Source organism: Pipistrellus hanaki (genome assembly GCF_964339955.1).
Source record: "Pipistrellus hanaki genome assembly, chromosome: 5".
In the NCBI taxonomy this organism is placed as follows: Eukaryota; Metazoa; Chordata; class Mammalia; order Chiroptera; family Vespertilionidae; genus Pipistrellus; species Pipistrellus hanaki.
Genome location: NC_140507.1, coordinates 90747620 through 90772168, shown reverse-complemented (window position 1 = coordinate 90772168; position 24549 = coordinate 90747620). Strand labels below are relative to the sequence as shown.

The window sequence follows — 24549 nt, the reverse complement described above, 5'->3', positions numbered from 1 at the left end:
CCCGAAAAAACAGTCTTATTTCCGTTCTCAGGAGGCTCTCTTCAGACGTTTGTGAAACCTGCAAGTACATGTCTTCTTTTATTAGTTTTGTTTTGTGTTTGTTTGTTTTACAAAAACCTGTTATGTTGCTTTGTTGACCAAAAATAGGCAACTATAAGTAACTTTGCATGCCAGAAAGACCCTTTTCTTTTTCTTTTTTGGGCCAGTTCATTAGTAAGGTTGGGGAAATGACCATATTCCTTTTGATTCCTTTTTGTTTGTTTTTTAAATCAATCTTCTAGGAAGATGATTATTGAAAAGACATTGGCTTTAAGTAGAAGGCATTCTGTCTGAGGAGCCCCGCATGTTCCCGAATGTTCTCCTGGTGGCGGGGTGGCCCCGGAGCCCACGCTGTGTCCCCGATGCTCGTGACCTTCGCTGCGAGAGAGAGGGCAAAGGGGACGGTGCTGATGACGACTCGCTACGGCACAATCTGCTTCGAAGTTTTGGGAAAAAATAGTGTTTTTTTTCTTCTGAAGCTTTTAAAAATAAAAGATGTTCTTCTGGAATACATTAGTCCTACCACATTTTTCTAATGTGGTTTGATATCAGATAGGACCAGCTATGCTTGCTTCCATTCTGGCGGCTTATCCAGAAATGGTTCTTGGTGTTTCCGAGCAGAGTCTGGGGACACGGGCAGAGCCACGTGGTCGCTCGGAGACGCCTGCCGAGAGCAGCGTGTGCTCCCCGCGACGGGGAGGCCTCGGGGTTTGGGGTGAAGGGCGTGTGCCCGTGTTCCCTCCCATCGAACGCTCTGCCCTGGATCTTTGCCCGGCGCGGTGCCTGCTGCTTGTCCCGGTCACAGCCTGTCAGTCACCTCCTCGGAGTGTCCTTCCCCGTCTGCCCACTTTGTCTGGACTCGATGCCCAGCTGCTTCTCGGCACATCCCTCAGTTCTCACTCTTTTCATGGCTTCTACCACGGGCTGACACCGTCATTGTCAGCTTATTCATTTTCCTCAGCCCCACCGACAGCCTCCCCGGGTGCCAGTTAGCTCCTGCCGCCTGGGCAGCAGCCCAGCACTGGGCGCCTCACCTCACTGAGGATGCTGTGGTTGACGGAAGCTTTGTCTGACGTGGGCAGGGCCACCTGACCGATGGCCTAGGACCGCCAGCCGCTCCTGTCGTAGATGGGCAGCCAGGGCCTCTCCGAGCGGCTCCCCGTCCTGGAGCCAGGAAGGGCGTGCTCCGATGTCCAGTGCTTTTCCAGCCTCGACGGACGTCGCATGTGCTAATGTCCCCTCGGTTGGGGCAACCCATCTGGCCACGCCCGGTTCACCGGAGGAGGACACAGACCCCACTATGGAAGGCGAGCAGAACGCGTGGCCGTTGACAGTGTCCCAGGGAGCTGTTCTGTTCCCTGTGTGCCTGTGCTGGAGCCGGCTCGGTGGGGCCGGAGTGTAAATATTTTCAGTCTGAAGGCCATATGGCCTCTGCTGCAGCTCCTCTGCCCTGCGGCGAGGACAGCCCGGAGGGTCCATAACACGGTGTGGGTGTGCAGAGCGTCTTTAAAAGCAGGTGCCGTGGGCGTGGGTGTAGTGGGGTGAGCCCCAGCGTAGAGTGTCCCCGTCTCAGTGCTCAGTGAGTAGGTGTGGGACCAACAAAAGGACCAGACTCTGGTCACAGTTCCGCGTGCACCGCAGCGTGCTGGTGCCCAGGGCGCACGCCCGCCATCGGGCCCGAGCCCTGGCGTCAGCACCGAACCACGGGGTGAGGACTCTGTCCTCACAGGCCTGCCCTCGCTCTGACACCAGCACTCCTTGGGGTCCTTAGGCCACCCACACTTCTGATCGACCGATCGGCTGTAATCCTGGGGGTTCCCACAAACCCTTTAGGTTCCATCATTGGCGGTAACAGCCCACAGAACTAAAACAGAGCTGTAACACTTTGGGGTCCGAGCCTCCTGATGGTACCCCTCCTTTAGGAGGGCGCCCTGCACCCCATTCCTCGGAGGGAGCTCCATGGACGTTCCCCCACAGGCCCCTCGGGTGGCTTGACTGGTTCTCGTGGTTCTTACTGTGATCACAGGACACACTTCAACATGAAGCCACGAGGGGACTTTGAAGAACAGGCTGCTAACGCACTAGGTCCTGGGGTGGCAGAGAGAAGGAGCGAGGGGGTGGGACCTGGGGCTCTGCCTGGAATAAGTCTGAGGGTGAAGCCTCTGCTGTTTCCTGGTTCTTTACTGTCGAATTCAAAGCATGAGACCAGGAATTGGGGTCCAGGAAGGGGAGGCAGGGTCACCCAGCAGTCGGGTGTCCGGGAGGCCGGGCTTTCTGCGAGCAGGGCCTTCACGGCGGAGGAGCTGAGGCCTCGCCGTACCAGAGGCTGGCGCTGTGTATCCCAGATGGATGTCCCCCGACGAGGGGGCCTCAGCAGTCAAAGCTTAATGCGCGGCACCCACTGCACGCTCCACGGCCACAGCTTTGCAGTTCAGGGTGCTGGCAGGGGGAGTTCAGGAGACCCCGGGAGTCCCATCCATTCGGGGTGAACGTGAGTCCTGCCTCCACAGGGTAGAAGGAGAGCCTGTCTCCGGGGGGTTCAGTGCGTCCTCGGCCTGGATGCAGCGGGAGCCCTGCCCTGCGGGGGAGCGCAGGGGGCCGCTGCGGCAGGAAGGGTGTGAGCCTGCCTGGGCCCTTCGGCTCTTCCTGCAGGGACAGTGACGGAGACGTGTTTGGCTTCCAGTCCTTGTCTGGGAGAGCTATCGGGAGTCAGTGGGTGAAGCTGAGGGGTGTTGCCGGCACCCTCGATGCTCAGGACAGCCCTCCCAGCGGAGTGCTCTCGGGCCTCAGATGTTAGCTGCCATGGGCATCACTTGGGACCCTGTGCAGTATGGTCTGCCCAGTGAGGGGGTCCTGTGTACCCTGACCCCTCTTTCCTTGCTTTTCACTCAGCTTGATGTGTGTGCCGTGTCTGGGCCCGTGTCCCAAGGTCTGTCAAATCCTGGAAGGTGAGAAGACCATCGACTCAGTGACATCTGCCCAGGAGCTTCGAGGATGCACCGTCATCAACGGGAGCCTCATCATCAACATCCGCGGGGGCAGTGAGTGTCGGGGTCCCTCTGGGGTCCACGCCCCTGGGAGCGGAGAGGGAAATGGTCGGCAAACTCATCAGTCAACAGAGCCAAACATCAACAGCACGACTGAAATTTCTTTTGAAAGACACTTTTTTTTTTTAATTAAATGCTTTTTAGTGTTTAAAATAGCATTTACACAGAAGCAGCTCCGTTCACTATCCGACGCCCTGTGACCTGACACAGCATCGACACGCAGACATGACACAGTATCCACACTGCAGACACCTGCAGGCCAGCTCGCCGGGAGGAGGCGTGTGCGTGGGGGGGGTGGGGGGGCGGTCACCTGAGGACAGCGGGAGGGCAGGCCGGCCCCTCTCCCCAGACCTGTCCTGCAGCAGCGGGGCACCCGTGGGCCACAGTCCACTCCTCCCGGGAGAGACACATTTTTTAAACTTAAACTTCAAAATAGACTCACCCAGGCCGTGGTGTTTTGTGGAAGAGCCACACGCAAGGGGCCAAAGAGCTGCATGTGGCCAGAAAGCCGCAGTTTGCCGACCACTGGGCTCGTCTTTGCTTCCTGCTTCCTTGGCGATTGTAAGACTCTCTGGTGTTTCCCGTCAGTGGAGCCCCCCACCAGACGGGTGATTCATAGCTCCTCTGCTCCCTCTCTCCCCGCTGAGGTTCTCATTCTCCGCATTCGTAGCTGGGGCATCAGGAATTTGCATTTTTAACAAACGGCAACATTCCCTATTGCCTGTCTGAGGACTGTGTTTCCAGAAATACTGTCCCAGGCAAAAAGGCATTCCTTTGCTTATGTATTCAGCAAACATTTGAGGAATATGCAATGAACAAGGCCAAGTCTGTGCATGATGGACCTTGCAAATAAGCAGATCAGCTTATGGTGGAAACTCAGGCAGCGGTCCCTCTGTGAAGGGAAGCACCCTGTGGCCACGGGGGTAGTGGGATGGGTACCCTTCTCTTATAAACACCGTGGAATAAATTTATTCCGCTTGGCAGGCCGGGGGGTGTCTGCTACAATTCCCCAACTCTGCCCTTTAGAGAACATGTGAACAAATGGGTGTGGCTCTGTGCCAATAAAACCTTATTTACAAAGCAGACTGGGTTTGGCCAGTGGACTGGAGTTTGCAAACCTCTGAAGCGGAATAAGAGGTTACTAATTTAGAAGAGTTTCTGGTCAGAGGAGCCATGCTTTGAGTTGGTAATAGGGTGAACCACGCTAAAAGATGGGAGAGTGACATTCTGGGCAAAGAGGCACCAGTGGAGGTCCTGAGGCAGCGTGTGCACGGACAGTCTGCTGAGGGGCTGGTGCAGAGGCCCCGTGTCAGCGAGCGAGGTAGGAGATGAGACAAAAAGCAATAGTCACTTACTTAGGGATTTGCTGACCCCGTAATAAGGACTTTGGATTGTATTTTAATTAAGTGCGACTCATTTTGAGCAGGATATGTCAGAGTCATCTTCAGCTTGTAATTTCACTCCTCACTGTGGGAAATTATAGGAAGATTAAAAGATTTCTGTAAAACTCACTGGGTATTTTCTCTTTTCCTTAGACAACCTGGCAGCTGAGCTGGAGGCCAACCTCGGCCTCATTGAAGAAATCTCAGGGTTTCTGAAAATCCGCCGCTCCTACGCGCTGGTGTCGCTTTCCTTCTTCCGGAAGTTACGTCTGATTCAGGGGAACACCCTGGAAGTCGGGTATGTGGGCCGGATTCTCTGTCTGTGGCCTGAGCGCCAACTAGAAAGTGTGTGAATTGTAGAAAGTTAGGGCTTTTTGCCAAGACATGGAAGCAGCCTGAGTTTCTATCTGCAGATGAATGGATAAAGAAAATGTGGTATGTGCCTTTATATACATGGGGAGTATTGTTCAGTTGTATTATTCATAAAAAAGAATGATCTGCCGCCATTTGTGACAACAGGGAGGGACCTAGAGAGCATTATGCTAAGCGGAGTAAAGCAGAGAGAAAAAGATAGATACTGTATCATCTCACTTACATGTAGAATCTTTAAAAAACAAAAACAACATCAACCCAAGACTGGTGGGTGCCAGAGACAGGGGTGGGGCTGTGGGGGAGAGGATGGGCAAAATATTATAGATGAAGATGGTCAAACAATACGAACTTCCAGTCCTGGGTATGAATGAACAGCATGACGATTGCAGTGAACAGTACAGGGTCATATGTTTGAAAGATGCTGAGAGAGTGAATATCAAAAGTTCTCATCACAAGAAAAAAAGTATTTCTTAACTATGTGAGGGGATGGATGTTAACCAAACTTAGTGTGGTAATCATTTGCAATAAATGTCACATTATTATATTGTGCACCTAAAACTGATGTTCGATGTCAGTTATATCTCAGTAAAGCTGGGGGAAGAATAGAAACACTTAATGACGTATACATTAGTTTCAGGAATACACCATAATGATTCAGTTGTGTGTATTCCAAAATGATCACCCAGTAAGTGTGTTTCACATCCATCCCCATACATAGCTACAAAGAAGTGTTTTTCTTTGTGATGAGAACCTTTAAGATCTGTTCTCGTGGCAGCTTTCAAATATTCAATACAGTGTTGCTAACCACAGTCATTCTACTGTAACTTGGGGATTTTTTTAAGCCAAGAAAGCACCTACTAGGAGAAAGTGCCTGGAGAACTCTGAGAGAGAGCAATGTGTGTTGGAACATGTCTGAAGGCCCAGGCAGGGAAAGTGGTGCCCATTCTACAGCCATTCCTGGAAGTCACGGGGTTCAGCCACACGTTATGCCCTCCCAGGGCGCTGGCTGCAGTGAAATGGCGTCTGGCCATCCGGGCTTCGCTGTGACCAGGACCCTTTAATTGCTGCCTCCAACGCCTTTTCACGTCCTGGTCCCATTCATACTGATTTACCTGTTCCTTAATGAAATCTTACCTCCTCTGGCCAATAGGATTCTACCTCCCCAAGACATTCTGCTGGCCTCCTGGATTCTCTTCCTTATTTCTTGGACTCCTACCCTTGAGTTTGTGCTGACCCCATTTCAGTTAGTAAATTAATAGAAGTCCAGACCAGCTCCATTTCATGCAGATTGAGATGGACTTATGAACAAGAAGTCAGAAGAAGGCCATCCGCCAATGTCATCGAGGATAGGACTCTGGCTTTTTACCTCTTTATGTGACCGTGGTCACAGAATGGCTGCCTTACATCTGTAGAACTGACAGGGAAAAGGGAAAGGGACAAAGATAGATGACAATTGAGAATGTCTCTTTCAAAATATTGTCTGGAAGCTCCCACATTCTCACCCCCAACCTTGAATTCTGTTTCTATCTCCTTGGCCAGAATTGGGTTATGTGGCTCCTTCTAGCTGCAAGGGAGTGAGAAAGGGGATATTTGCCTTTTCCGGTCTGTATGGTAGAGGAAGGGAAAGGAAGAGGGGGGCGGGAGGGTAGATGGCTTCAAGAAACCAATCCATAGAATTGGTTAGACTATGTTCTTGAATCACTCGGCAGCTCCTGTTGATTTTTCTGCCATACAACTGCTTTTTTGTTGAAGTTCAGACTTGCTTTTGATTATTCCAATGATCCTCAGCTGGGCATCCTAGAACTAGACCAGTGCTGTCCAACGGAAATATAATGCAAGTCACGTGTGACTTAAAGTGTTCTAGTAGCCACATTTTAAAAAGAAATAGGTGAAATGAATTTAACAATGTATTTTACTTAGCCACTTACATCTAAAATGCCATTTCGACTTGCAACCAATATAAAACATCATAAGGGAGGTCTTTCATACTCTTCTATTTTGCATGCTAAGTCTTCAAGATCTGTGTTTTACATCCAGTACAGTTCAGAATGGCCACATTTCAGGCGCTCAGTAGCCAGAGTGGCTAGTGTCTTCTGTATTGTACAGCACAGACCTAGATGCTTTCGTTCTCCTGTTTATTATGTGCCGGTGGTCCACAGCACAGGTCTAATCACATTACTGCGTTGTTATAAAACCTTCAGTGGCTCCCCTCTGCCAACCCAGTAGGTCACATGGTCTTAGTCTTGGTTTGGTATCCAAAATACTAGAGGGCTTGACCACTGCAGCTCTCCAGTCTGTTTCCTATCACCTCTCGGGCAGAGCAGGCTACTTTGCTCTTCCCTGGGCCCAGCTCAGGTGCCTTTGTCTGTTCAGTCCCTCCCCTCTGTGAGACCCGTATCTCAATCCCCTCCCCACAAGATGGAGTTCAGATACCTTCCTGGCCATGAATTCCCTTGGCACTCCCACCCCCCATTGTGTACTTACTAAGGACATGCCAAGCAAATGGTTAGGGCTGGGTATGTGCTGCTGGCAAGATCAACACCAGCCATGGCCCCACCGTCTTGTAGTTGGAGAGTACAAGCCGATGAATGACTAGGTGTGTGTGTTTCCATAGGAACTACTCTTTCTATGCCTTGGACAACCAGAACCTAAGGCAGCTATGGGACTGGAGCAAACACAACCTCACCATAACTCAGGGGAAACTCTTCTTCCACTATAATCCAAAACTGTGCTTGTCGGAAATTCACAAGATGGAGGAAATTTCAGGAACCAAGGGACGCCAGGAGAGGACCGACATTGCCTTGAAGACTAACGGGGACCAGGCATCCTGTGAGTGGTGATGGCCCGGTACTTCCGGCCGTGGACCAAGTAGTGTTGTTTTCCTTCCCTTTCCCTCCCACACTGGCCCCCAGGGATAGCTCTGCCTCCCCTGGGAGCTTACACAACTCCATGTGTGAGAGGCTTTCTGAAATACTGAGGACAGGTGGTGTCTGTATCAGATACAGTGCCTGATACTGGAGGAAGTTACATAAGCATTGAATGAATGAATGAATGAATGAATAATATCTCCTTATATATGGCCTTAGATCAGATGTTACTACAGGCCTTGCCGTTGCTGCAGCTGGAGACGGTCGGCTGACTGCACTCCTGGGATAGGTTCCCTCTTGAAGGAGTGTTTGAGCATTGAGCTGCCAGGGCTTCCGTCATACTGTCATGCGGAGTTGATTCTTTGCAGCAGAATGCGGTCCACACTGTGGGAATTCTAAGGAGGAAGAGTGAGGGTGGGTGGAGCTTATGGGAAGACTTGCATTCCAAGCAAAGGAAATTATTCTCTCCAAGATACTGGAGACTCAAGAAATTGTCTGTCCAAGGTATAATGATCTAAACTCACTTGGCACGTGCTCACTGGCACTAGAGTTACGTCTTGTGACATGTCAGGCTTAAAAATCCACGTGCAGTCAGAACTGTGTCAGGACTCTTACCTATTGTCCCGTTTACCTCCTCACATTGGTGCCAACTGCTGCTTTTTAGTGGAGCCTCTGGCCAGGTAATTGGCTGGCAGTATGGACCAGCTGCCATGACCAGTTCCTGCCCTCACACACTGGAGGCTTCCTGGAGCAGCAGGTTGGCATCTCCTTTTCATGGACATTCCTGGGAGTGTAGGATCACTGCTTTGTGCTGAAATAAATGATGAAATACTGATACTGTTTGTTGGTATTTGTTTTGTTTTGTTTATTTTTAAAAAACAAACCACTTTTCTAGGTGAAAATGAATTACTTAAATTTTCTTACATTCGGACATCGTTTGACAAGATCTTACTGAAATGGGAGCCATACTGGCCCCCTGACTTCCGAGACCTCCTGGGGTTCATGCTCTTCTACAAAGAGGCGTAAGTATAAAGTAAAACGTTGTGGATATTGCATGTGTGCTCATTGTTCCCCTCGGAGGCTGCTTGTATTCCTCCCCTTTGTGGAATAAACTTGGGGAAAAGCTAGAAATTGAAGCAAATAGGTTTCATTTGGGGTCCAGATGGGCCAGTCTCTTGTAGCAATTATTTTATTTTGCCCTTTATTTGTATATCTCACCAGATTTCTTCAACGAAAGGTCACTCAGTGTACTCAATAGTTTTTTAAATTTTATTTTTTAACTATTTTGTATTTCTCCATCATTTAAAAAGTTGTAGGAGGGAAATCTAAGACGGCAGTGGAATAAGTGGATGTTACATTTACCTCCTCCCAGAACTAAAAACTAGAATTACAACTAAAATATAGAGCAATCAGCTTCAATAATCAACTGAAGACTAGCTGAAGAAAAGCCTTGTAACTAAGGATTTTTAGAAGAAGCCACATCAAGACTGGTAGGAAGGGCAGAGACACAAAAGGCTGGTCCTGCTCCCATGGGCAGTGGCTGAAATTTTGGAGGGAATCTCAGCTGCTAATGTCCCCCCTGAAAAGCATGGGGTCTCAACCCCACTCTGGGCTCTCCAGGCCAGGGCATTAGACTGGGAAGAGGTGCCCATATAACATATGGCTGTGAAAATCAGCAGTAAATCTTCCTGCCGGGGAGACACAGGCACCCTCTTAAAAGCCCAATGCACAAAATCTTGTTCTCAGCCACTCCCCCTGTGCTCCAGTGGAAGGAGGGTGGAGCAGATTAGAATCTTCTAGGAAGAGAATGGGGGTTGTAGCTCTGGAGAGAGAGAGATGAAGGGACAGCTGCCAGGATTCCGGGGCTGAGTCCATCTCCCACACCACAGATGCCATCTTTCTGGGGAGAATATTCCCTTCCATGGTATTAGCCCTGGGGAATGCAGTAAGACCACCCTCTGGACGCCCAGTTGTCCAACCCTATGTAGCATGGGTCCTGCTGAGGAGTCAGCTGCCTGGGCCTGGGTGTAGAAGTCCAGGCAGACTCAGTGGCTTTCAGTGACTGTGTTGTGTGGCTTTGGAGTGGAGGCCATTCCACCCACTTTCTGGTGAACCTGACTGGAGGCACCCCCCCTGCAGGGGAGACCCACTAGCCCCACCCTCCTGACTCCCGGTGCACAGAGTCCAGGACAGATTGAGTTGTGTGGCCTTGCAGTGAGGGCCACCTTCCCCCAAGCCAGACTGACAGCTCCTCCTCATGGGAGGTCCACTAGACCTGTCCTTCTGCTGTGGTCGGACAGATTCTGGGACAGACTGAGTTGTGTAGCTTTAGTAGCGAGACCATTTTTCTTTACATGCTCAACTGGTACAAAGCCCTCCCTTCACAGGCCAAATCTTGCTCTTTTTGGACCTGATAGACTCCTCTGGCCTTACTCTGATGATTCCCTTGACCACGCCCATGAAAAATGTGTGTGAGCACCCAGTGGGTGGCAGGTAGACTTTCTATACCCTGGACATATGCTGAGTGGCCTCAGACCCAACATTGGCACCGAGTCTGAACCTGTAGCTATCTGGCAAACATCAGTCACCCCTACCTGGTGATTGAACCTGCCTTGTCCAACTGGAGTACTGCCAGAGGCTCTGTCAGTGGTTGAGCCTGACAGGCAGCAGACAGGCAGAGGTGGATCTCAGGGTGCGTTGGGGCTTTTGTGGACCTTTTCTTGGGCCTGGAACTTGTAAAAGCCAGCCATCGTGAACAGCTTGTTCCTACCTGTGCACAGCCCTTTGAAGCTTCAAACAGGTTGGCCAGGGATGGTCAAAGGCAGCATCTAACATTGGACTGTGCCAGAGTTCCTCCTAAGAGGCCCCAGAACCAACACACCCACAGCCAGCTTTAGACAGCATCAGAGCAAGACCCAGTAAGCTTCACAAGTTGCATATCCAAAGGAAGATCTTGGCAGGCACCAGACCTTGCAGAGGAGAATTTAGCTCTGTGTAGTTAGCACCTACACAAAGCTTATTCACTGTGGTTGGGATTGATCCTCACAGTCAGCCAGCCTGAGGACTGACCCCACCTATGAACGGCCAATAGCAATCAAGACGCATTATAAGAGAAGGGCCCACATAACCCTCACAAGAGTCATTCTTGCAACACCCAGATCAGGTGATCAAGGAGACTGCACATTGCAGTCCTGCAGGACATACACGGCATACATCCACCCTACCAAGACAGAGTGTCATAGCAGATCTACCTACTACATGGAAACAATAGAAAGAGGCAGCTAAAATGGGAAGACAAAGAAACAAGTCCCAAATGAAAGAACATGAGAAATCTTCAGAAAAAGATCTAAATGAAGTGGAGGCAAGCAATTCATGACATACAGAGTTCCAAAGAATGGTTATAAGGATACTCAAGGAACTTAGAATTATAAGAGCAAAGGAATATAGAAACCATTAAAAAGATCTGGTCAGAAATGAAGAATACAGTACCCAAAATGAAGAATACACTAATGAAGGAATAAACATTAGGTTGAAGTAGGAGATCAAGTGACTTGGTTTTCAGCTACCCTGTAGCAAAAAACACCCAGAGTGGCAAAAGGAAAAAAGAATTTTAAAAAGTGCAAATAATTTAAGATACCTTTGGGATAGTATGAAGCCTACCAATATCCACATCATAAGGGTACCAGAAGGAGAATAAAGAGAGCAAGGGATTGAAAGTGAGGCATGGTAGGAGAACAGATTGGGGGGTAGGTAATGAAGGACAGTCTTTACATGGTGTTATTGAATTGTAAGCATTTGATCTTTATTAAAACTACTAGAGGCCTGGTGCACAAAATCATGCATGGATAGGGTCCCTAGATCTGGTTGCCTATCAGGGCTGATCAGGGCCTTCCTGCTGCCAGCTTGGGCCTTCATTTTGTACTGCCATCTGGTGGTCAGCACATGTCATAGCAAGCTATCAAATTCCTGGTCTCCCAGTCGAACTGCCAAGGGGACAATTTGCATATTAGGCTTTTATATATATATATATATAGATTGAAGGAGGGCTGGGGGGAAATTGGGAAAAATACATAACATAATAAATTAATTTGAAGCATCCAGCTCAGTGGCATTGTGTACATTTGTCATGTTATGCAACCATCCATCTCAAGAGTTTTCTATCTTCTCAAACTGAAATTCTATCTGCAGTAAACAATACCTAATTTTGAAGATGCAACTGTGCTGAAATTTTAAAAGAAGATAGTGGAAGTGGTGCTAGTGTTAATATCAATACTAGCTTCATTTCTCAAGATTATGTGGCATAATCTTGTTAGCTGAGAAGTTGCATACGTTCTCTTATATAATCTTATGAAGTAACTGCTGATAGTATCATTATCACATTTGTTATTAGGAAACTATTAATTACTATTTATTAAATATTATCAAACATTATTCAATATTGCATACGTAAAATGACACATACTATGTAATAAAAGGATAATATGTAAATTAACTATCACTCCATCACAAAGATGGCAGCACCCATAGGCACAAGATGGTGGCGTCCAGTCCTCTCAGTCCCGCCAGAGTCCCCCAGTCCTGAGAGGTGCGGCCGATGAGAGCAGGCAGCGTGAGCAGTGACGAGGCAGGCATTCCGTGCCCGCTGTGGATGGGCCTCTGGCAGGCTGGGGCACAGAACACTTGTGTTGTCACCCCGGCAACAAGGCAAGCGTTCTGCACCCGGCCTCGGATGGGCCTCCGGGCCATGGAGAGCTCTGGGCAGCTATGGGTGCACGGATTCATGCGCAGAGCTACTAGTACTATGTAATAGTTAAATATAGTACATCATGTAATCATATAATATTAAATAAATAAAATGTTAAATATTACTATTGAGAAATCAGGGGCTATGGCTCCTTTCTCTTAGGCTGTTTCTGTGTGGAGTCAGTGACTTGGTTTTCAGTCATTTCTCCTCGTACATAAGGTTGTTGGTGAAGAGGATGCTACCCTTTAGGGCACACGTGTCAAACACAAGGCCCGCGGGCCAAATCCAGCCCGCCAGGCCTTGCAATGTGGCCCGCACCGCGCTGTCATCACTGCACTCCGCTGTCAGTTTATGACATTGTCAGTTTATGACTGTTCAGTAAACCATTCGGCCCGCGATTTAGGCTGGATTTTAGATATTGGCCCCTTCTCTGATTGAGTTCGACACCCTTACTTTAGGGTGTAATTTCCCCTGGCTTCATCTCTGTGGTCCTCAGAGTGATCACTGAAAATGGTAACCATCTTCTCTTTCGCCTTGAAAGCCCTTATCGCAATGTGACGGAGTTTGATGGGCAGGATGCGTGTGGATCCAACAGCTGGACGGTGGTGGACATCGACCCGCCTGTGAGGTCCAACGACCCGAAGACGCAGAGCCATCCCGGGTGGCTGATGCGGGGCCTCAAGCCCTGGACCCAGTACGCCATCTTTGTGAAGACCCTGGTCACCTTTTCCGAAGAACGCCGCACGTACGGGGCCAAGAGTGACATCGTCTACATCCAGACGAACGCCACCAGTGAGTACATGAGGCGGTGGGAACGTGGGGGGGTCCGCGTCTCGCTCCGATGTGACGACGTTGTCGGAAGCCTGTGCTCGCTGTGTGAATGGATGGACGAAGGCTCGCAGGATGGGCATGGTCGGTGGTAGCGACGGACTGTGGTTATGTACCTCCTGTCCTGGGTGCGCCTGCCACGTGGCTCCAGCTTTCTCTGACGTTAAATGGCTCTGCAGCCAACACCTTCATGGTGCATCTAGCCTGTGGGTCCCCTCACCCCCAGCCGACAGCACGCACCCTCCTCACCGTGGACCTGTTTCCTTTCGCCTTTCCAGTTCCTTCCGTCCCCTTGGATCCCATCTCCGTGTCTAACTCTTCGTCCCAGATCATCTTAAAGTGGAAGCCGCCCTCTGACCCCAACGGCAACATCACACATTACCTGGTCTTCTGGGAGAGGCAGGCGGAAGACAGGGAGCTGTATGAGCTGGATTATTGCCTCAAAGGTAAGCGCGGCGCGGGCTTCACACGCATCTGATCCCTTCCACGTCTAGGGAAGTCTCTCTCCTCTTCCATTTCCCAGTGTGTGCACAAGAGCAGACTTGCACACACACTCTGTCCTCATACGGAAACACACATACTCATTTCTAAACATCACAGCATGAGCACACACTCTGAAGTCGTCTGTGGAAACCAGATATTTCCCATGTCTTGGCACCATTTCCCTGTGGAATTCTCTCCTCCTCCCCTCCCTGCCCCACCCCATCTTCCTCCCCTCTTCCTCATCCTCCCCACACCCCGGCCCAATGGGGAAGCAGCTGTTCCCCACAGGAGCTACCCTGCTGGTCTACAAGCAGCTGAGCGTGCCTCAAACCAGTTTGTATCAGTTAGTCTAAGGTTATTTTTAAAAGGGGTTTTAAAAGGCCCTATCAAACCCGAGAGCCAGGTCATGGTTTTCTTTAATTGGGTTGTGTTTGCGTTTGTTTTTCTTTAGGTTTTGGGGGGATAGTGATCTCAGCCTTTGACCTTGGGCTGCTGGTGAGGCGTGGCTGAGGCCAGGCTCGAGGTAGGCTCTTCGCCGGACCTCTGACCGGAGCTTGCCACCAGCTGCCTTCTCTCCGGAGAAGGGGCAGAGGCCCGGTGATCTCAGGGAGCTGTCCCAGCGGCAGGGTCACGGGCTATATGTATGCTGTGACCTCACTCCCCGCCGGAGCCAAGGGTTGCAAACGTTATTTATCTCCCGGCTGCTTTATATAACTCGAGAGCGAGCAGCCAGGGGCTCGACTGCGAGCTGTTGGCCCTGCGTTCGAGCAGCTGAACTGGCGGCAGGGCAGTCAAGGCTCTCCTTTTTTTTTTTTTTAAAGAACAACGACTTTAATTACTTAATTTATTTAATTTATTTTACTTTTTATTCTGGAAGTCTAAATATATCATTACAATGTGACTATTTAAACGGGGTTTGATTTCTAATGATCCCAAAGTTTATATAATTAAAAGGAACTTTCTAAGGACAGAGAGAGTCCGATTGCACTCCGAGGAGGTCCCTTGAGGAGTCAGACCCATCGAGACAGAGGAGGTGCAGGAGCCAGGGGCCGGGGAGCCGCAGGGGAGGGAGGGCCTCGTGTTTAATGGAAACAGTTTCCGTTGGGGAAGGTGAGAAAGTTCTGGAGATGGAAGCTGGTGATGATTACATGATAATGTGAATGTACTTAACGCCCCCGACCTCTACTCTTAAAAACAATTAAGATTTTTTGTGTGTATTTTACCATAATTTAAAAAGCCCAATGCAAGCACAAATATATAAACTTACTAACACAATATAAATAACTAGAGGCCCAGTGCACGAAAATTCATGCACTTGGGGTTGAGGGTCACTCAGCCCGGCCTGCGCCCTCTCGCAGTCCAGGAGCCCTCAGGGGATGTCTGACCAACAGCTTAGGCCCGCTCCTGGCCTCCCTCTGCGGGAGGCGACTGGGTGGGCCGATCAGGGGGTGGTGCCAGCTGCTCGCCATTGCCCTCCCGCCATTGCCCCATCTCCCCTCCACCACTGATCACCACTGCCCCACGATCCCCGTCCCCTCCCTCTGCCCACTGGCACGCGCTTTGGCTGGCCTGGTGCTGCCTGCTCACTGGCCCTGCCCCCCACTAGCCTCACCCCCCGTCGACTGGTCATTCCATGGTTCAGTCACTTTGCATGTTACACTTTTATTATATAGGCTATACTAACCATAACCAGTAGTGGCTTCCTATTAGTATCAGTAGTGGGTTTTTGTTGTTTGGTTTTTTTTTTAGCTTTTTGAAGTATAATTGACAGTTAAATTATGATATTAAAGTGTACATTGTGCTGATTTGATAACTATATATATACATTGTGAAAAGACTCCTCCCATCTGCTTAGTTAACATCCATCACCTCACCCAGTTATATATTTTTTTTTTCTTCCTTTTGGTGAGAACCTTTAGAAGCTATGTTAACTCTCCTAGCATATTTAAATTATACAGTAGTCTTACCAACCATGTGGCTTTTTATTGTAGCGAAATCACATAGCGTAAAATGTACTCTCTTAGCCACGTAAGTGTCAGTTCAGTGGCGGTAACTGCGTTCATGCTGTTGGGCAGCCATCACCTTCCCAAACTGACCCTGTCTCCGTTTAACACGGACTCCTCAGGCCCTGCCCAGCCCTGGCTCCCACCCTCCCTCTCCATCTCTATGCATCGACGGCCCTCGGTGTGTCACTGTGCTTCTCAGTCACAGGAAACCATGGGCGCCACCTGGAACAGGTGTGGGCCTGCATCTGATAAGAAAAAAGTCCCTTCCCTCCAGAAAATTGTCAGGAACCCACCCCACCCCCATCACCAAGGAAATCCAGTCCTTTTCAGCCCGTAACACGTGACTAGCCGCTAACCGTTCCCAGCCAGGCTGTTCCATGTCGTAATAAACGTAGTAAGAAGCATTTTTTAAGAGTCCCCTGAGGTTTTAAAGCTGGTGAGCGCTGGGCTTCCGAGTGGACACGCGCCGTTCGCGGGAAGGAGCGGAGAGCGCGCTGTCTGCGGTCCTGGAAGCGGGAGAGGCCGGCTTCCTTCGCTCTGTGACAGCAGGGAGGCTGGTGGCAGGAGAGGGGGCTCGAAGGGCCGTCCTGAGTCTGGCCCGTAAGAGAAGTGAGCATTCTCAAGGCTGTGCCAGAGGGCGGCTGTGCGATGGACCTCGGGGGTCCAGACGCAGAAAGCTGCTCTGTATTATTAAGACTGCTCCGTCGAGAGGTGGCTTTGTTTTCTCATTCCCTTTTCTAAGCTCACTTTAAAGTTTTCTTTCCAATCTAATCCTAACCCTAACCCTAACCCTCACTTTTCAGTCCAGTCTTCTCTACCTCAGCAGTGTTGACTTTCAGTCAACACTGGTTAATTCTCTAGGATGTCCCTGCCCTCTGCCCTCTAGATGCCAGGAGCCCTCCCCCTCGCTCACCCTCCCCACCACCACCACCACCAGCCCTGACAGCCGGAAATGCTCCTGACCTTGCCCAGTGCCCAGTTACACAGCATCACCGGCTGGTGGGAGCCACTGCCAGCCCACTCCTGATTCCTGAGTGAGCTGTGGATTCTTCTGTTTGTACTGTACAATGGGATGGCTTAGTGTAAACATCGGGTCTCTAAGCCACACCCCTCAGAATTCCTGGTAGAATTCTGCTCTGCCCTCTGGTCTATCTGGTTATGCAGTTGATTGATTGATTGATTGATTATTTGACTGATTCATTCATTCAATGCTGACTTGGCTCCCCTGTTCTTTTCCAACCCTACCTCCCACCATTCTCTGCACCTCATCTTCGCACTGCATTGTGTCCTTGTGTCCTTGGGCATTCCTGCTGTGGGGCCTTCGCACGAGCTTTGTGCTCCGCTGAGCTGCTTTGCACCAGGATCTGTGGACGGCTCGTTCCTGTGCTCCATTCAGGACTGCTGCAGTCCCTGTCTCGGAGGCCACCCCAGGCGCCTCTCTTTTGAGGCTGCCATCTGAGCCTCGGCAGGTTACTTACTAGTGTATTGTGTGTTTCTACCCTCCGAGGAAGCCTCTGGAGGTTTCAGGGGGCAGGGACGGGCCTGGCTGTCGGGCAGTACCCGGTCCCGTGAGGAACTGGTATCGGACAGAGTCTGGAACACATGGACACGCATCCTCTCAGCCGGCACTGGCTCTCCCCCCCCCCCCCCCCGAGAAAGGTCTGACTCTCCCGGCCCTGAGCTCTGCCCTGTGTGCCCCGCCGCTCTGAGCAGGTCCCCTTTGGTGCGTGTGCGTGTGCGTGCGTGTGTGTGTCTCTGAGTCCACCTGCCCTGCCCTCTGCAGGGCTGAAGCTGCCCACCCGGGCCTGGTCCCCGCCGTCGGAGTTGGAAGATGCCCTGAAGCACAACCAGAGCGGGTTGGACGAGGCCTCCGGCCAGTGCTGCACCTGCCCGAAGACCGACTCGCAGATCCTGAAGGAGCTGGAGGAGTCCTCCTTCCGGAAGACGTTCGAGGACTACCTGCACAACGTGGTCTTCGTCCCCAGGTCGGCGCCGCTGGGCGGGCGAGGGGTGTGGCAGGGGGTAAGAGGAAGGGGGACCCCGAGAACGCAGATCCCCACAGAGCCTCTTCCCGGGCGGAGGGAGGGGTCTTGTGTCAACAGGAGCTTACTAAGAAGAGCAGATATTCATCAAAGGGGGGTGGGGGGTTAAAAAGCCTCCGGCATCTCCAGGGCCTTAACCCAGCCTCCGGTGCCCACCGGACTCTGAGACAGCCTTTGTGAGGTTACTGATGCCAATCCTGAGAAATGCCCGCCAGCCAGGCCTCAAGCTCGAGCATTCTCTCTCTTCCAGTTCCCTGTCAGTTATCCTCTGGCACTCTGCTCAGCGTCGTCGGACCCGGGGACTTCCATTTAAACGTGTTGTTTTCCGTTAGTTCCCGGAGGGACTCGCTCATGCACATTCGATCTACCGAGAGGGAGGTGTCCTTCTCTGCGAGCAGGCCTCTGGGTGCCGGCTCACTCCCCTTTAGAATGGAGACAGGAGTTCCCATCTCAGGGTGTGAGGCGCCCCAAGTCACACAGGAGTCTCCCTCTTGGCACTGTGGACATTGGAACCAGATCCTTCTTTGTGGGGGCCGCCCTGTGCAGCGTGGGGTGGTGAGCGCACACACACACACACACACACACACACACACACACACCCGCCGCTCCCCCCTGCGGCCTGTCGCCCTCTGCCTCCTGTCAGGTCCTCGGCCTCCACAGTCACCGCTGAAGCCGCTGCCCCTCCCCACGGGGCTCCGAAGCCTGTTTCTGAGCCGACGGGGACTTGCCCCAAGTTCCCCCGGCAAATGTACAGCCAGCCGCCTGCCTTCCCCTGACCGCGCCTCTCTCCCCGAAAGGCTTCAGCCGCCAGCTGCCCCGCATGGCTGAGGCCACGGGGTCGACACCCAAAAGGCGAACCTCGGATAAACAAGCTTCTAAATGTGTCTCTTTGGCCCCTCCGGCACTCCTCATCCAGGAGCTAGATGTGCCCTCGGACCCATCGGCACGGGACCTCCTTCCTTTCTGTTTTCCTGCATTTTCCTCCCGTGACCCTGAGTCGGCGGAGACCGCGGCGCCCCGCACTGAGGCGGCTGCCGTCGCCCGCTGGGAACGGGCGCCGCCAGGCCCGGGAATGGCATCCCGGGGAGCCTCAGCGGCAGGGCCGGCTTTTCTCTGGTTCTCCCTGGTTCTGGTTCTCGTCTCCGGGGAGGATGTGGTTCAGGTGATGGGAAGGCGCTGGGGCCGCTCCGGGAACGTGGCTCCCGGGTGCTAGAGCAGGAGGCCTGTCCGAGGAAGTTCGTCTGTGCTCACGGCGGCTGGTTCTGTTTCCACAGGAAAACCTCCCCGGGCCCCGGTGCTGAGGACAGCAGGTACGGCTCACCGGGGACATCGGGCGCCGGCCCCGGGGAGGGGGGCGCGGAGCGTGCGGGGCCGCGGGGGGGGGGGGGCGGGGCTGCGGGGGGGGCGGGGCCGCGGGGGGGGGTGCGGTGCGGAGCGTGCGGGGGCGGGGGGCGGCACAGAGCGTGCGGGGCCGCCTGGACCCGGGCCTCCGGGGCTCGATGCCACGAAGGGCCACGCTGCCCAGTCTGGCGCCTCGGCAGCTCACACCTCAAACGCCTTCACCCCGAATGCGGGGAAATCGTTACTAACACACTTTCTAAAACCTGGGACCAAGGGGGCTTGCTCTGGGCACCTCCCAGACGCCACATGTTCCCCCGCACCCGCTCCCCGAACATTTACCCTCTGTGCGCAGGGAGCGGAGCCTGGGGCCAGTCTGCACCTATGCGGCAGGGGGCGGGGAGGACTGGCCTGGGAACAGAATCTTTTTATTCTTTAATCCTCACCCATTTAAGGATATATTCCCATTGATTTATTTTTAATTTTTAATTTTTTTTAATATATTTTATTGATTTTTTTACAGAGAGGAAGAGAGAGTGATAGTTAGAAACATTGATGAGAGAGAAACATCGATTAGTTGCCTCTTGCACACCCCCCACTGGGTATGTGCCCGCAACCAAGGTACATACCCTTGACCGGAATCGAACCCAGGACCCTTCAGTCTGCAGGCCGACGCTCTATCCACTGAGCCAAACCGGTTTCGGCCTCCCATTGATTTTTAGAGAGAGTGGAGGGGAGGGGAAAAGACTGAGAGAAACATCGATGTGAGAGAGACATCGACTGGTTGCCTCCCATGTGAGCCCCAACCAAGGCTGGGGATCGAGCCTTCCACCGAGGTATGTGCCCTTAATGGAACTCGAACCCAGGACCTTCCGTCCGCGGGCTGACGCTCTGTCCACTGAGCCACATAGCGAGGGCTGCAAACAGAACATTTTTATTGGGGGTGACAGGTGTGAGGTGAGAGGTGCGAGCCAGGTGTGCTGTGTCACTGAAGTCCCTGAGGACGGGAGGGCACTCCCCTTGGAGTGAACTTCTTTGTTCTTTTAACTGAGGCGTTGTCCCCGGGGTGAGGTGGGCAGACAGAGCAGGAGGGGCAGGCACTGGCGGGATGAATGAAGGGCTCTTGGGAGGAATAGGAGGCAGACTGGAGAAGGCAGGGTGGGGCCATGTGGTGGGATATTTAATTTTGTTTTATTGGATATAACTGACACACAACGTTCTGTTAGTTCAGGTGTACAGCGTAATGATTTGCTATTTATAACTATTGCAAAATGGTAATCACAATAAGTCTATTGAACATCTCACGTAGTCATACATTTCTTTAGCCACAAAAAGTTCACAGTCACAAAAGTTCTTATGATGAGAGCTTTATTTTTAATGCATTTTATTGATTTTAGAGAGGGAGAAAGAGTCAGAAACATCAATGATGAGAGAGAGTCATTGATCGGCTGCCTTCTGCATGCCCTATATGGGGATGGAGCCTGCAACCCAGGCAGTGCCCTTGGCCGACATCGAACCTGGGGCCCTTCAGGCCACAGGCCTACGCTCTAGCCACTGAGCAAAACCGGCTAGGGCTGATAACAGCTTTTAAGATCTACTCTCTTTTAACTTCCAAGTATGCAATACAGCATTCTTAATGATGGTCACCATTTTGTTCCTTTACACCCAGGCAGTATTTATAACTGGCAGTCTGTGCCATTTCACCCACTTTGTTCACTCACCCTGGTGATTTTATTCTTTAAGCAGAGGGTGTGTGTGTGTGTGTGTGTGTGTGTGTGTGTTCAGGCATCTGTGTGGCCCCAAGCTTCCCTCTAGTGGCAACTTGGAATATATTCTTACAGGAAAGAAAGGTCTAGAATTGTGAGGCCTTGGGCCAGACCAGGGTTTCTGGGTCACAGTTCTGTTGGCATTTGGGGCCAGATGGTTCTCAGTTAAAGGGACCGCCCTGGTCTCCATTCACTAATGAATTACTGATTGGCTGCCTCCTGCATGCCCCCTACTGGGGATCAAGCTCACAACCTGAGCATGTGTCCTTGACCGGAATCGAACCTGGGACCCTTCAGTCTGCAGGCCAATGCTCTATCCACTGAGCCAAACTGGCTAGGGCTCTACTTAGTATGTTATTTTTTAAATATATATATTTATTGATTTCAGACAGGAAGGGAGAAGGAGAGAGAAATGGAAACATCCATGATGAGAGAGAATCATGGATCGGCTGCCTCCTGCATGTCCCGCACTGAGGATTCAGCCCACAACCCGGGCATGTGCCCTGGACCAGGAGTCAAACCGTGACCTCTTGGTTCCTAGGTCAATGCTCAACCACTGAGCCACGCCTGCCAGGCTTAAGAAAAATATTTGATAAATGCTTCTAATACAAGGGAAGAGGATTGTAAAACTAGCTTGAGCCTCATCATAGACATACATACTATTTCTAGGAGAAAACATTGCCCGCAGGAAGCAATAGGCAGTGGAATGATGAATAATTTGAATTTCTTTTTAAGGAGGAAAAGTGTGTCAGTTGCATAGGCTTTTTGTTTTTTGGTTTTTTGCTTTTTGTTTTGTTTTGTTTTGTTTTGTACCAGCCTGAATGGCACAGGATTCTTTTACCAATATTTGAAGTTGAATCACTCAAATTATGCAGGTCCCAGGCATGTCAAACTTGGCTTGAGTAATAAAAATCAGAAGACTTGTTTCTCCTTTTTAAACAAATGGTGTCGACCAGTAGCTCGGGCTATTGGGCAGATGCCATTCAGCAGGGCTTCCTGAAAAGCTTGATTCTTACAGGCTTTTGGCGTCTTTTATATATATATATATATATATATATATATATATATATATATATATATTATTGTTTTTTTTTTTACAGAGAGGAAGGGAGAGGGAGAGAGAGCCAGAAACATCGATGAGAGAGAAACATCGATCAGCTGCTTCCTGCACCCCTGTACTGGGGATATGCCCACAACCAAGTTACATGCCCTTGATCGGAATTGAACCTGGGACCCTTCAGTCCGCAGGCCGATGCTCTATCCACTGAGCCACACCGGTCAGGGCTGGCCTCTGATTTTTAACACTGACCCTGGGTGGTCTGTTCCTCTGCAAAGTGAAAACCTGAAACCGAGCAGGTTGAGGGCAACATCGTGGTGCATCTACAGTGATGGCCCTGCCCCTTCCTCCCTTTCCCCCGCCCTCCCTCAGCTCCCCCTCCCCTTCCATGGGCCTGTCCCCATCCTTCTGAGGCTCCAAAGGGCATTGTGAGAGCGGCTCTGTGTTGTAATTCCTGGCGATTTGCGTTTTAACCCACCTGCTCCCTCACAGCCCCCTGCTCCAGGCTTTTATGTTAAACCTTAGTCCCCAGCAGCGTTTGTGTAAAGGTGGCGGTCGCATGGCCCTGTGTGTCTGTGTCGTGGCAGGCCGGCGAGAAGACGGAGGGCCCTTGCTGACAAGGGGAACGTGACGATGGCTGTGCCCACCGCCCCGGGCCTCCCCAACGCCGCCTCCACCGCTGTGCCCACCGGCGCGGAGGAGCAGCGGCCCTTCGAGAAGGTGGTGAACAAGGAGACGCTGGTCCTCTCGGGCCTGCGCCACTTCACCGGCTACCGCATCGAGCTGCAAGCCTGCAACCAGGACTTCCCCGAGGAGCGGTGCAGCGTGGCGGCCTACATCAGTGCCAGGACCATGCCCGAAGGTGGGAGGCCCCTCGTGGGCCGGGGGCACACGCCAACCCAGGAGAGGCCCTGCCTCTGACTGATCCGCCCGTACGGCTTTTTATTTAGTTTAGCTTTTCCCAGCGTTACTGAGAAACGCCTGACATGTAACCTCGCGTGAGTTCCTGTGGCACCGTAGGCAGGGTGGTGATCGGGTCCCGTGCTCTGTGCACTGATTGCACTGCCCGGACCCCCACGACATCAGCTGACACCTCATCACTCACACGGTTTCCAGGTCTTTTCTGTGGTGAACATTTACGTTCTCTCAGCAGCTTTCAAGCACACGGTACAGTGTGTTTGACTGTAGTCACCGTGCTGCACATCAGACACCGGGAATCACTCCTCTTACAGCTGGAAGTTTGTACCCTTTGACCAGCATCTCCCCCTTCCCCTCCCCCGGCCCGGGTAGCCACCAGTCCACTCCCTGCTTCTGGGAGCTCTGCCTTTTCAGTCATGCAGGACTGTCTTTCTGTCCAACCTACTTCTTACCTACTGCCCGCAAGGTCCATCCATGTTGCCTTTCTTATTTTCTGTTACACTAGTCATGCAGAGCCATTATATCAACATTAGAAAATACAAGCCATAAGAAAAAAAAATTAAGAAACACCAACACACACACACAGATATGGTCTTGAGGCTTCTAGAATTAGTCTGCGTTCTCTGAGTAACAGAACCAATGACAGACAGACAGACAGACATGTGGACAGCTCTTTGAGGGGAGTTTTACGTGTTCGTTCTCCAGCGAGGGCGATGGAACACAGGAAAGTTAGGTAACCAGTTCGAAATCAACAGCTGCTATGTGGTGGAGGTGGGATTCAATCCGGGGATCAGGTCCCTGCCTCTAACCACTGCCCCTTACAGCCAAGGCAGATGACATTGTTGGCCCCGTGACCCATGAAATCATTGAGAAAAACAGCGTGCACGTGACATGGCAGGAGCCGAAGCAGCCGAACGGTCTGATTGTGCTGTACGAAGTGAGTTACCGCCGGGCCGGAGACGAGGTAAGATGCCCGAGTTCGATTCCGGTCAGTGCCGCCTCCTTCCTGCTCTTAGGTTCCGGCCCAGTGCTGCTCTCCGCAGATGCTTCCTTACTGGAATCAAAGCCTTTGCCTACCTTTCCTGGGAGCCGGCTCAGGAATGCTGCCCCCAGACCGAACTCAGCAGTGTCTCTTGTTGCCTTTTAGCTCTGCCTATAAGTTGAATGGCGGCTGCCTGCGTTTGTGTCTCTCCTGCCATGGCAGGAGACTCATCCCACTTTAGCGAGAGCTATCTGGTTCTGGGAACAAATAGCGTAAAGCTTTAATAAGGGACTTTTCGTTGGGCGCCTGTCTTTACTACGAGACGCTCTGCAGGGTGATGGGTGATGGGTGAGCACCAAGATGCATAAGACATGGGAGCTAAGGACCAAAAAGCCACTAAGCTCTCCCCGGGCTCATGCTGTGCCCTGTGCAGGTTAAGCTCTTTGCCTCCAGTATCACATCTATTGTTTTATTGCATCGAAGATGCCATGAGAAGCCCAGTTATTTTTATGAGCCGCTTGGAAGCAGAAAGACCCTGCCACCCCCAGCTGCCGTCTCCAGGGTGCGTTCCGGCTCAGAAACGCCCGAAGTGAAGATGAGATGCCCTTGGGTTCGATGAAGTGCTGTAACTCCTCAATAACTAAATGAGCTGGTGCGGGAAGCTTCCAGAATTTAAGC

At 51.5% G+C, this 24549-nt stretch overlaps 1 protein-coding gene across 1 annotated transcript in view; it reads left to right on the top strand.

The window, feature by feature from the left end:
- Positions 1-24549, top strand: part of INSR (insulin receptor) — a 127119-nt gene that overhangs the window by 77056 nt on the left and 25514 nt on the right. Inside the window, exons 4-13 of the mRNA XM_084885132.1 lie at positions 2932-3080; positions 4622-4766; positions 7455-7669; positions 8603-8729; positions 12993-13243; positions 13558-13725; positions 17552-17753; positions 19085-19120; positions 22559-22833; positions 23714-23853. Of these exons, the coding sequence (XP_084741258.1) occupies positions 2932-3080; positions 4622-4766; positions 7455-7669; positions 8603-8729; positions 12993-13243; positions 13558-13725; positions 17552-17753; positions 19085-19120; positions 22559-22833; positions 23714-23853 (1708 nt within the window). The remainder of the gene's footprint in view (positions 1-2931; positions 3081-4621; positions 4767-7454; positions 7670-8602; positions 8730-12992; positions 13244-13557; positions 13726-17551; positions 17754-19084; positions 19121-22558; positions 22834-23713; positions 23854-24549) is intronic.